The 13,403-nt window shown below is 45.0% G+C and overlaps 1 protein-coding gene across 2 annotated transcripts in view; it reads right to left on the reverse strand.

Moving 5' to 3' along the window:
* LPCAT3 (lysophosphatidylcholine acyltransferase 3) overlaps nucleotides 1–13,403 on the reverse strand; it is a 39,862-nt gene that overhangs the window by 3,407 nt on the left and 23,052 nt on the right. For both annotated transcript variants that reach the window (XM_060658534.3, XM_060658533.3), the window contains exons 2-6: nucleotides 3,113–3,220; nucleotides 2,485–2,591; nucleotides 1,610–1,703; nucleotides 1,407–1,444; nucleotides 794–972 (exon numbers count right to left, since the gene is read on the reverse strand). In XM_060658534.3, coding sequence (XP_060514517.1) covers nucleotides 794–972; nucleotides 1,407–1,444; nucleotides 1,610–1,703; nucleotides 2,485–2,591; nucleotides 3,113–3,220 — 526 coding nt within the window. The remainder of the gene's footprint in view (nucleotides 1–793; nucleotides 973–1,406; nucleotides 1,445–1,609; nucleotides 1,704–2,484; nucleotides 2,592–3,112; nucleotides 3,221–13,403) is intronic.

Genomic DNA, 13,403 nt, shown 5'->3' on the forward strand with positions numbered 1-13,403 from the left:
GGGTTTCAGAGTGTGGCTATCCGCCCGGAGGAGGATGAGTGGCTCTCCGTCCAGAGCCTTTATTCAGTGTCAGGGAAAGACAGCTCTCTGTGGTTGGCTTTGGGCAATGGTGAACGCGAGACCCTGCGAGTCACAGGGGCGGGCAGGGTGGGCAGGGGAGCGGTGTGGACGAGTCTGTGGTGCTTCCCCCTCAGGGCTCCTACACATCTCACGGCCTCACCAACCGCCTCCGTCCACACTGGGACCGAAAATCCAGTGCGGAGGACTGGAGGATGACCAATTCTCAGTCTGCTCCTTCCTACCCTGGTTGAATCGAGGCCCAAACACAGGCTAGACACGTTCTCAGGAAAAGGATTTTTCTGGTAACTTTTCAATTTTCTACTGTGATATATATATACACATATATATATATATATATATATACACACACACATACACACACACATTTTTATATATTTAACAATCTTTTCTTTTAAACCGAGAAAATGGGTTTTAAAGGCAGGGACGTGACTGTTCAGGCAAAATCCTGTGGCATAAAAGCGAATTTTTACGTTTGTACTACAGGGTCGGAATGGCTGGCTGGAAGTAGCCTACGCTGAAATGGGCCCGCCACCCGCGCTGAGCAGGTACGGAGCGCCCGTTACGACAGTCCGGGGCCTGTGCGGCATAGGCCTGTGAGCCGGGGCCGTGCTGGAGAACGCAGCCAGGGCTGGCCTGCAGGAAGGCACCTAGAAGTGGCTTTGTATTGGGTGAGATCACCTATACAGAGGTCTTGACCAAGAGGGGCAATTACCTGTTTGGTATCTTCCCTGGTATGTCAGTCAGCTGTCCCTGCACCAGCTTCATGTAGTGGTTCATTGAGAACTGGGGCCCTACCAAGAAGGCCCCATAGAAGTAGGAGAAACCAGCAACTTCCAGCAGGGAAGGGACACCCCGTATGGCATATTTCTGTTGCTCAGAGGACAAGGAATTCTATGCCGAGAAGAGAATGAATGGTTCAGGATAGCCTTGAATCTCCCCCCAAGAGCCAGTCTGCGTGTTCCCCACCCTGGGACCCCACTGAACTGGGGTTCTTCAAACAGCCGTCTCTTTGAGGGCGTGACATGGAGAAGAGTAATTGCCTCACGTGGAAATGAGTATGTGCAGGGGTAACTTAGCAACAAGTGGCTGCTGCTTTTCCAAACGCCATGCTGGCACTGATCTCTGGACTTTGTGCGAGAGCTGGATCCGGGCAAATTAGATTTGCTGATCCGTGCTCAGTGCTATCTGAAACAGAACTCACACAGGCCGGGGATGAGGTAGAGGCTCTGCCCCTGGCATCTGGGTCCAGTCTTTTGATTACAACAGCCTTTCTCCTTCCCTCTGGTTCAATTCCTTAACCTCTCTGCAGAGGAATGGGGACTTACCTGATCCTTCCCTCCGTCAAAGTAGTCAACAGCCAGACCTGAGCAGAGAGAGAAGGTGTGGGTAGAGCAGGGGGAGAGACCACTGAGGAGGTGGCCTGTGGACTGAGTGTAGCCAGGAGCGGACCGGGGAACACAGAGTAAGTTTACGGTCAGACGGGGAAGAGCCTAGGGGTAAAAGGGGAAGGCAATGAGCCAGCACTCACCAATCAGCTTCAAGGTCAGGACACAATGTGGCATTGTCCACTTGATATCATAGTTGCCAGTGGCTGTGTAATAATATCCGGCAAGAAGGTAGGCCTAGGGAGGGGGAAGAATTTATTCCATCACCAGCTAGGATTTCTTTATTTTCTCCCTGCTCTAAAATCCACTGTATTCTTTCATTTTCCCCTTCTCTTGGTCTCCTCCTTAAAGGCTTTTAAGTTTGATCTTTTAAATTAAAAAAAAAATTGTTTATTCATTTTTGAGAAAGAGAGAACGTGAGCGGGGAAGGGGCAGAGAGAGGTGGGAGGGACAGAGGATCCAAATCAGGCCCTGCTGACAGCAGACAGCCTGATGTGGGGCTCAAACTCATGAACCGTTGAGATCACGACCTGAGCTGAAGTCGGACGCTTAACCAACTGAGCCACCCAGGGGCCCTAAAGGCTTTAAGTTCCTATACATGGAAGAAACTGAACCCATGGAGGGGAATGCTCAAGGCTTCTCAGCAGAATGAGGGCTCAACCGAGAATTTGGAGCTTAGAGTCCGTAGCTCAGTCTCAGCTGGTTTTCTGCCTGGCCTTTACGCGACACCCCTCCTGGACAGCTAGCTGGGTAGTCCTGGTCAAAACCAAAGAACATGAATGGCGCAGTCCTGTGCAAGGGCTCAGCTGTTCAGGTCATCGTCACTGCAACCTGCAGATGGGGCGCCTGGCACCTGTGAAGAGTGACCGACCTGAAGCCATGCTGCGGAGAGATGTCGGGAGAAAGGACTAGAAATCGGGTCTCCTAGTTCACTTTTTCTGCGCCACAGTCCCCGACCTCCCCCCTCCCCCGAACGGCTGTTGGCTGTGGTCTGAGCTGCCGAGGGAGAGGCGTTTACCATCTGGAAGCAAAATGTAGTGAGGACGGCAGTGACAGTGCGGCCCATCAGTCGAAGGATGAGGAACTGAAGTCCAACACACAGCAGGGAGTGGTAGAGCTGATTTCCTGGAGGCGGAGAGGACAGCAAATTTTAGCCTGTGGTGGTTTTGTTTTTGTTTTTTCGCATTCTCACCTGTGCTGAGACTTCTAAACACAAAGAGAATATTTAAAGAAAAAACCTTTGGTATTAGGATTTTTTTCTTTTCAAAGAGACTCAGATCTTGGCGGGAGGGAAGGAAATGAACTGTATACATATAAGGGATCGTCAGGGCGTTGCTGCATTTCTGAGTGTTTGAGCTAAAGGGATGCTCCTGAAGAAGGCTGCTTGCATCTTTCATCCAGTTACAGCCCCAGCAGAGGAAATGATGGGGGGCTGGCAAAGGTAACCAAGCACTCTCAAAATGTTATCTGGGAAAGGGATGCACGGAAAAGGAAAATTAAGCTCTGGTCCTGTGCATACAAACTCTCTCTTTGCAAGCAGAGCGTTATTAACTTCCCTAGCCATCACACTCTCTCCAGAAACTCTGTTTAAGCCTGTTCCTTCCCAGGTTCCCTCCAATCACCGTGCTACTGCCAAGTTCACTCACCAAAGTTAAAATAAGCGATTGAGAGGCCTGTAAAGGCATGGAAGAGATGGATGAGGTAGCTGTCCTTGAAGTAAAGGTAACGCCGATAAAATACAGCCATGGGGTAACCTAGAGGGGAGAAAAATCAGTCAGAGGGTCACGCATGCCTGATGCCCTCCCGGTTTTGGAAGTTTCTCTGGCATGAAATGCAGCCCAGAGTGGAAAATACGTCCCTTATGTGGATGACAGCAGAGAACAGTATCCAAGAATCAAAATTTGCTTTGTAAATACAAACTTAAAACTGAAGATATGGGGGCACCTGGGTGGCCCCGTCGGTTAAGTGTCCAATTTCTGCTCAGGTCATGATCTCGCAGTTCGTGGCTTCGAGCTCTGTGCTGACAGCTCAGAGCCTGAAGCCTGCTTCGGATTCTGAGTCTCCCTCTCTCTCTGCCCCTCCCCTGCTCGTACTCTCTCTCTCTCTCTCTCTCTCTCAAAAATAAATAAAACACACACAAAAAATTTTAAACTAAAGATATGAATTTTATACTGAGGCAATACAAAACTGGGTCCTAAGACTAGGTTTCCTTTATAGCCTATTAAATATTGCTAGGAATTTTCTCTTGCGTTTTTCTAAATGACACAAGGAATTAAGGGTGCCTAACGATGCCCTGAGATGCTAGTTTACACCTTTATGCTCGATTATGATTTCATCACCTGTCCTGTTAGCAGAGTAATGTCAGCTTATTAACACTATTAAGAGGACAAATATAAATTAAAACCAGGCTACAAAATGGGATTACTGACTGCACATACAGTTGTAGACTCCTCACATACTGAGGTCTGGGCATCAACTGTGTTATAAATCCATGTAAATATCCTGGGGAAATGTCATCTAAAGCTGTGATTCCGAGTATAGTCCCAGGGCCACTATGACGGAACTACAAGGGGTCTCTGCTGGGTCATAAACTGATTAGGCATGGCGAAAGGCAGCTTACGGAATTAAAAAGGGTCAATAACATTTGGTATTTCTGAACTACAATCAGTATGTTCCATGGCTTTACTACACATTCAGTGTTCTGTCAAGGAGCGTTCTACTTTTTTTTTTTTTTTTAATGTTTATTTGTTTTTGAGAGAGAGAGAGAGACAGAGTGTGAGCAAGAGAGGAGCAGAGAGAGAGGGAGACACACAATCTAAAGCAGGCTCCAGGCTCTGAGCTGTCAGCACAGAGCCCGACGTGGGGCTCGAACCCATGAACCGTGAGATCATGACCTGAGCCGAGGTCGGACGCTTCACTGATTGAGCCACCCAGGCGCCCCAGTCAGGAAGCGTTCTATCAAGAAGTCTGGCTAACGTGCCCGGAAATACTCCTCCTACAGCAGAGCACGTGCAGAGAACTGGAATCCCCACGTCTTTCTGGAAGGACACTTCACATATCCTATCATTGCATAATTAGTGTTCCTGAGCTGCTCATGATTTATAGTTGCTGCACCTCTTGCTGTCAAATTATAGGTTGCAGTTAGTTTTTCGTGGGCAGTATGCTGGTATGCGTGGTTAACTCTGAGATGCTTAGGAACGTGTTGGACACAAAGAAAGTGCTCGATTATTTATTAAGTGAATAGAAAAATGGATAATCATGTTTTATATTGGCCTATGTCCTTCTAGTCCTTTTCCCCGTTTTTTTCTTTTAATTTACCAACACAGTTCGGGTATTTGTGTATCCTGGTTTTTTCATGGAACAGTGTGTCAACTATTTGATCTTCTTGGTGCTAGGACTTGCTGATGTTCTTTGATTGCTGTTTTCATCATGGGCTAGGCTCTTTAACAAATTTACAGCTGCTTGCAAGTAGTTAATTCTGCAGATGGTCTATGGATCACGGACTCATTCATTTGACAGATGTTTGTTAAATGCCTACTCTATGCCAGGTATTCTGATTATAGAGCATATAATGAGGAAGGAGGTGGCATGTAATGGTTTATTCTCTTTCTTTTTTAAAGTTTATTTATTCTGAGAGAGAGCAAGCAGGGGGAGGGGCAGAGAGAGAGGGAGAGAGAATCCCAAGCAGGCTCCTCACTGTCAGTGCAGAGCCCGATGCAGGGCTCAATCTCACGAACCCGTGAGATCATGACCTGAGCTGATTTAACCACCCAGGCGCCCCTGTAATGGTTTATTTTCCTGCTAGCAGAAGATGAAGTGATATAGGATTACTAGGCTCAAGGGAGAGGGAGACATCTATAAACCCTTTCATAGTCAGATGAATGAGCAAAGAAACAGGATTGAGTCTCATTACATATCACATGGGCAGGGACAGAACACCAGGTTACAGCAAGTTTTGCTAAGAAGCAGAGCCAGGTACTAGAAAGTATATAGAATAGGGTCCAACTGCCTTAAATTTTTTGCTTTTTACTTTTTAAAAGTATTTATTTTTGAGAGAGAGAGAGAGAGAGAGAGAGAGAGAGAGACAGAATCTGAATCAGGGTCCAGGCTCTGAGCTGGACAAAGAGAGCCCGACGCAGGGCTTGAACCCAGGAACCACGAGATCATAACTTGAGCAGATGTTGGACGCCCAACCTACTGAGCCACCCAGGCGCCCCTCATTTTTTTTTTTTAAGTTTATTTAGAGAGGGAAAGTGCGTGTGAATGAGAGGGGGAGGAGCAGAGAGAGGGAGAGAGAGAATCCCAAGCAGGCTCCATGCTCAGCGTGAAGCCCGATGCGGGCTCGATCCCACAAACTGTGAGATCATGACGTGAGGAGAAATCAAGAGTCGGAGGCTTAACTGAGCCACCCAGGTGCCCCTGCTTTTCATTTTTAATGTTTTAGAAACAGGAGTACAAATGAATGGAAGCAATAAATAGGGTAGATCTTAATTATCTAGAGTACTGGTAAATGAGTTCATCTATAGATAGTGAAGAGCTTATCTCTTTAGGCACTAAGACCTTTAACCAACTGGAAGCACTAAAACCATTTAGAATGCTTGAAATTAAAAAAACAAAACAAAACACGACACACACTACTCTGCTTCCTTAACCTGAATATACTTAACATTTTCTTGGTGATCTGGGCCATAATTATTCTGCAGTACAGTCATGATGGCTTTGTGACCTGTCGAGGAGTGTGAAACCATTTGCTCGGACCCTGTAGGCCCTCCACTGTTCGGCATTCTGAGTTCTTGTATCTGTTTCTTATGGCCTTCATGGCCCCTCCCTTGCTATTCAGGGATCAGGAGTCACTTCTTGAGCTTCGTAGAGTTCCTTTCCCAATTTCTACTTTACTGCAGGCCTTAGAAACTGTAACTTTGTGTAAAGTTGTCAAAGGTGTAAAAAAAAGATGTAAGAGCCAGAGTCTTGGGTGCTTTCCTTACAGGAGACTTAGTGCACAGGCCGGGTGACATCTGTTCTGGCCGCTCCAGGCCCCTTCCTCCTGTTTTCAGGTATATTTGGGGGGCGGGGTGGGGGTTGTTGAGTTCCCTACACTCAAGAAGATGGAGCAACTGGCAGAAAAATTAAAGAAGGCAGCAGGCCAGGTTACCACAGACACGGAGGTCCTAACAGAGAAGAGCAAAGCCCGGAATGAAGCCTCAGAGAGAAGGAGCTGTGTGTCAGCCGAGTTGCTGGGACAACCCAGAGCTGATTTTGAGCGTAAACATCAAACCTGGCTCTTGGCTGCCACTCAGCTCAGCGGGCTTCGGGGCCTGGCTGCCCAGTCACCCCTTGAGGGATGTGCTGTTTGGCGCAGGATGTTGTCCCTCAAGCTGTTTCTGAGTCTTAACGCTTTTTGATGGGAGTCGACGATTACTGTAATGGCTGCAGTCACCGGAAGAATCTTTAAAAACCAACGAGAGCACCTCCTTGCTCACCGCCCACCCACGAGTCTGATTCGGCAGGTCTGAGTGACCGTGATGTGCGGCAAGGGTTAACAAGCACCACCTCACGAAAATCCGAAAGCAAGCTGGCAGCACTTACTAGGTCCTGAGAATAACATTCTAAGACTGATGGCCAGGGGTTCTGGTCTTTCCCATAATAGCACCAAACATGCAGAGAGGTTTGTTTTATAAACAAATTTGCAGCTTCACGCAAGTAGTTAATTTCCTAGATATCCTGTGGATCGCTGGCTCCCTCGTTCCTTTGACAAATGTTTATATAAATGCCTACTAAAGCCAGGTATTCTGTTTATGAAGCATAGGAGAACTTGTTTGGCTATACTGTAACTGTTTCTTCTTTTTGATTACGTTTTAAAGGTGGGGAGGGCTTCAGAAACTATTAGCAGATGAAGGATGATGATCTAACACATATTAAACCTTGAGGATCCCCTACCGGAATGGGAATGTTCCAACAGCAAAAACTAGGGCATTCAAAATGCTCTGAACCTCAAAGTACACTGAAGTGGGTCCTCTTCAGAGGTTCAGCAGTCATGGAGCGTTTCCAGCTGTACTCTCCAGTCACTGGATCAGTCAGGTCCAAGCGCCACTTGAGTCAGAAACTAGGATCTGTCACAACCTAGACTGTCATGGAACTCCTTATTCTCTGTACGGTAGTTGTGAAATTACTTGTTAATCCTACAGGTTTGGAGGCTTCATTTGAAGAAGTAGAAATGAGCTGTTTAGGGGCACCTGGGAGGCTCAATCAGTTAAGCGTCCGACTTCAGCTCAGGTCATAATCTCACGGTTCATGGGTTCGAGCCCCGCATCGGGCTCTGTGCTGACAGCTCAGAGCCTGGAGCCTGTTTGGGATTCTGTGTCTCCCTCTCTCTCTGCCCCTCCCCAACTTGCACTCTGTCTCTCTCTCTTTCTCTCTCAAAAATAAATAAACATTAAAAAAAAAAATGAGCTGTTTGTATTCAAGTCTGATTAATTTCTTTGACTTTCAACCTGTATAGCTATTTCTGGACTCTGGAGGAATATGGTATGACCCCATTTGATCAGTGGTTCATATTACCCCGGTGAAAGGAATATAGAGCATTTTTGGCAAGTGTGAGAGAGAAGACAGAGTTAGACAGAACTGCGATGTGTTGGCTTAGTCAGATACTTATACCAGTTTTGTCAAAGAAGAAAACTACCTCAAGCACCATACAAAGAGTTGGTATAATGTCCATAGCATACTGTAGTGGTGTTCAAACTTTCTGCTCTCTTTAGACTCTTAAAAATTACGGAGGACCTCAAAAACATTTGTTAATATGGATACTATCTATCAATATCTACTGTATTAGCAAATAAGAGGTGCCCAGGTGGCTCAGTGGGTTGAGTGTTCGACTCTTGATTTAGGCTCAGGTCATGATCTTGTGGTTTTTGAGTTTGAGCCCCACATGGGGCTCTGTGCTGACAGCGTGGAACCTGCTTGGGATTCTCTCTAAATAAGTAAGTAAATGAATAAATAAATAAAAGAAAATTTTAAAGTATTTAACTACTAATTCATTAAAAAATAGTAAACCAATTACATAATATATAACATACTTTTAATGAAAAAAACTATATTTTTCCAAAACAAACAAAACCATTTAATGAGGACAGTGGCATTGTTTTACATTTTTACAAATTTCTAGCCTTTGTCTGGCTAGATGGAAGGTAGCAGGATTCTCAAATCTGTTTCTGCATTTAGTCTGTTAATATGTTGTTTTGGTTAAAGCATATGAAGAAAATCTGGCTTCACGCAGATATACAGTTGGAAAGAGAATCTTAATAGCCTTTTCAGATCATTCTGAGTATTATTCTTTGATACTATACCAAAACTGGACAAGTAACTAATTTCCTAAGGGTAAGTGGCAGTGTGGGATCTGCAACCATATCAGTGAACTTTTCATTAAGGGCTTAAACTCACAAACCTGAGATCAAGACCTAAGCTGAGGTTGAGAGTCGGATGCTTAACTGACTGAGCCACCCGGGTGCCCCCCAGCTAAAATCATATTTCTTTTTTTTTTTTTTTTTTTTTAAACTTTTAACGTTTATTTATTTTTGAGACAGAGAGAGACAGAGCATGAACGGGGGAGGGGCAGAGAGAGAGAGGGAGACACAGAATCGGAAGCAGGGCTCCAGGCTCCCAGCCATCAGCCCAGAGCCCGACGCGGGGCTCGAACTCACGGACCGCGAGATCGTGACCTGAGTCGAAGTCGGACGCTCAACCGACTGAGCCACCCAGGTGCCCCTAAAATCATATTTCTTAATATCACCACTGATTTCCAGCAGAAAAGCCTTTGTGTATTGGGAAGTTGTCAAGCTCATGGTAACAGATACAAGTTTTCCCAAATTCTAATATTCACTTGAAAGCTTGAATTTCAGTACTGACTACAAATACTGTCAGTTGTTTTCCCTGAAGTGACAGGCTCGCTGTGTACATTTTCGAGAAACTATGTGCCAAATGCCCACGTCTCAGCAACCACAGTCTGTCAGTCATTCTTTCAAGTAAAAATGGTGTTCAATGAAAAAAGGAGCTGCCACTTCAACACACAGCTCAAGCACCGCACAAGACCTTGGCCTCCACATGCCATTGCACTTCAGGATGAAGAAATGCTTTGTTTGTATTTCCCAGTTCCTCAAATATAACATTAAGAGGACGTGTACTCAAGGCTTGAGATGTAATAAAATTAATACTAACTGATGCTTCATCGAGGATATTCTTGTTTTTAACATTTATTTATTATTGAGAGACAGAGAGACACAGCATGAGCAGGGAAGGGGTAGAGAGAGGGGGAGACACAGAATCCGAAGCAGGCTCCAGGCTTTGAGCTGTCAGCACAGAGCCCGACGCGGGGCTCGAACCCACAAACTGCGAGATTGTGACCTGAGCCCAAGTCGGACGCTTAACTGACTGAGCCACCCAGGCACCCCTCATCAAGGATATTCTTAAGTGAACCTGGCCTTTTTCTTTTTTTTGGACTGAGAGTGCGCTGCAGGGAAGAATACAGTGACTGAGGGTACAGCTGTGCCCTTGCCCTGACTGGCGCTAAGGCACCCGCAGTCTACCCACTGTTTGTACCATCAGATCAAATGTCAATGCAGTAAAAATGGCCAATAACATCTTAGTATTATAGTGAAGACAATTTTAAGGTTCTCAGTGACCCCTCGGGGCTCATGGACTACACTTGGGGAACTGATGAACTGCTGATATATGGAATGATGTTTTGGCTTAATCTTCCTTCTTATAATGCCCACATCTGGACCTTTTATTCCTCCCTGCTTTACTCACCCGCCCTCCTATATTTTTTTTTTTTTTTCTATTGAGGTATGATTCACATACCAAAAAATTTTGCTGTTTCAAAGTGTGGAATTCAATGGTTTTTAGGATATTCACAAGGTTGTGCAAACATCCCACTATCTACTTCCAGAATTTTTCCATCTCCCCAAAGGAAACCACATATCTGTTACCAGTCATTCTCCATTCCCTCCTGTTCCCAGACCCTGGCAACCACCAGAGGTTACTTTCTGTCTACAAGGCTTTCATATAAATGGAGTCATATAATATGACTTTTATGTCTGGCTTTTTTCACTTCACATAATATTTTCAGGGTTCATTTATGTTATAGCACATATCAGTTCTTCATTTTTAAAAACATTTTTTTAGGGGCACCTGGGTGGCTCAGTCGGTTGAGCGTCCGACTTCAGCTCAGGTCATGATCTCGTGGTTTGTGGGTTCGAGCCCCGCATCGGACTCTGTGCTGACAGTTCAGAGCCTGGAGCCTGCTTTGGATTCTGTGTCTCCCTTTCTCTCTGCCCCCCTGCCCCCCCCCCCCCAAACTCTGTCTCTCTCTCCTTCAAAAAAACAAACATTAAAAAAATTTTTTTTAACATTTTTTTATTGGAGTATAGTTGACATACTATGTGATTACCAGTTTCAGGTGTACAATATAGTGATTCAGCTTCTCCATTTGTTAAGCTACGTGCACGGTGCATTATTCTTTCTTTATGGCTGAATAATATCCCGTTTATGCATACACCATTTTGTTTATTCATTCACCAGCTGGTGGACATTCAGGTTGTGTCCACTTCTGGCTACTATGAATGAGGCTGCTATGGAACATTTGCATGCAAGTTTATGTGTGAACACATATTTTTCCGTTCTCTTAGGTATATACCTAAAAGCAGGTCTCTTGGTCCTCTTACCGTCTAACCCTGCACTTCTCAGTTGGTGGTGCAGACCAGTTTTTAAAATTTCCCATTTTTTGTGGACCAATACTTCTGTTAAAAAAAATTTTTTTTAATGTTTATTTTTGAGAGAGACAAGAGAGCGTGAGCAGAGGAGGGGCAGAGGCAGAGGGAGACACAGAATCCAAAGCAGGCTCCAGGCTCCGAGCTTTTAGTACAGAGCCCAATGTGGAGCCTGAACCCACGAACTGCGAGATCATGACCTGAGCTGAAGTCGGATGCTTAACCAATTGAGCCACTCAGGCGCCCCCCTGTTGTGGACCAATATTTTTGTAAAATACAGAGTCATGGGCTTGGATGATGTGAGGCTGTCAAACTGTTACAAAAGTTCCTAAATGTTAAAAAAAAAAAAAAAAAAAAAAGTTCCTAAACGTTGACTCTCACTTTCTTGGCTTGCTTTGACAGGTGGCCGGTTACAATCTGAATAGATCGCACCGACCTATCTTTCTTTTTCTCGTTCACTGAAGGCTTTTTCCTGGCTCCTAAATATGGCTGATCTCCAGGATTCAGTGTTGACTCTCTTACCATGCTCGCTACGCTGCCTCTCTGGAAATGGCATCTACTCTCACCATTAATAGGATCTTCACGCCAAAGACAAACACATCTTTAATCCTAACGTCTCAAGTTTCAGTTCCACATTTCCTACTTCCTGGCCGGACATCTGAAATTCTGTATTAACTAAAACACAACTTACCCTCTACTGAGCCCTCTCTTGGCTTCTGTTTTTATTTATGGTGCCATCATTCTCCAGGTCACCCAACCACGTTCAAAAGCTTGAGTCTGGCTTTGCCCCCTCCCTGTCCTTAGTTCCCTCCTTTCCATAGGATCTCAGCACTGTTACCACCTTGTCTTCTGTGCTCCACTGGCAGGTCAGACCCTTAAGCACTCATCCTTAAGCTCCTGCACCCTGAAACTCATGCTCCCAGCAGCCCTATACCAGAGTACTCTTCCTTCAATTCCTGCTCAGAAAACACCAATGACTCCCAAATGACTCCCGATGACTACTCAACAGAGTGCCAGTCCCTAAGCCTAAGACTCAAGGTCCCTCTTCTAAACTACATTTCTAATTAAAACTTCCATTTCTCTGCTTCAGCTAAAACTGATCTGCCAGATTTTGCCCAAACATATCTTAGGTCTTTTGACTCTAGACCTTGGGTCATGCCAGTCCCTTTGCATGGAACGCCTTCTCCAACCACCCCTCTACCACTCATTCTAGAAAACCCAGTTCTTTCCTTTTGTAAGGCTACCTCAGACCACAGTGAACTCATGGCCCTGTATATTATGGACTTGTGCCTTAAACCCATGGTACTTAGAAATAAGACTCTCATTTGGTAAGTCATTATATACTATAATGTGCCATTCTTTACATTTTTGTTGTGTATTAAGGTCTTTTGCTTGATTGGTCAACAGTAATGGATGTTTAACAGCTGTTTGACCTTGAGCATCAGTTTCCTCGTCTGTAAAATGGGGGAATAGCACCTGCCTCAGTGAGTTGTTGTAAGGACAACACATACAAAGTACTCAGCACAGTGCCTAATATATCGTAAGTGGGCACAAAATTATACAAATACACATTCACATAAAGTTAGAGGGAGGTAAACAGGGCAGTCTTTGTTTGCCAAACATCTCCTTTCACCTTCCTGCTAACGGTTTTTTTTCCCTTTGTAGCCTCAGACCCTTAATCCTCTTCTTAGCTCATATTTCTCTTGTTAAAAAAAAAAAAAAGTTAGAGGGAGGAAAAGCAGGCGTTATCTGAGAAAATTCTGGGGCAAATGGATATCAGAGCTTCTGAATCTAATCTTCATTCCATGTGACAACCAAATGACTAAGGGGTTTCCTTCCCATCTGCATTTCAAAAGAAGACTCATAGCATATTTGTTTTATAAGGGTACTGACTTCGGCTTGCCAACAGCACTTTTCCCAAAATACAATGTACTACTAGAATTAAGGCGCACTTTGGAGTTAAGACAGACCTCAGTTGTTACTTACTAGCTGCCTCAGGCTTATTGATTGTTAACCTTTTTGTCCTCAGTTTCTGTTAACCTGTCTCATCAGTAAAATGAGTATCTAGCTTAGGGTTTGTATATTAAGCCTGGTACACATCAGATGCTCAGTAAATGGAATTGGGCCACCTCTGCTTGAACAGTGAAGTGCCCAGTGATCTCATCTCGTCACCTGG

The sequence above is a fragment of the Panthera onca genome, chromosome B4, assembly GCF_046562875.1.
Source record: "Panthera onca isolate mPanOnc1 chromosome B4, mPanOnc1 haplotype 2, whole genome shotgun sequence".
In the NCBI taxonomy this organism is placed as follows: Eukaryota; Metazoa; Chordata; class Mammalia; order Carnivora; family Felidae; genus Panthera; species Panthera onca.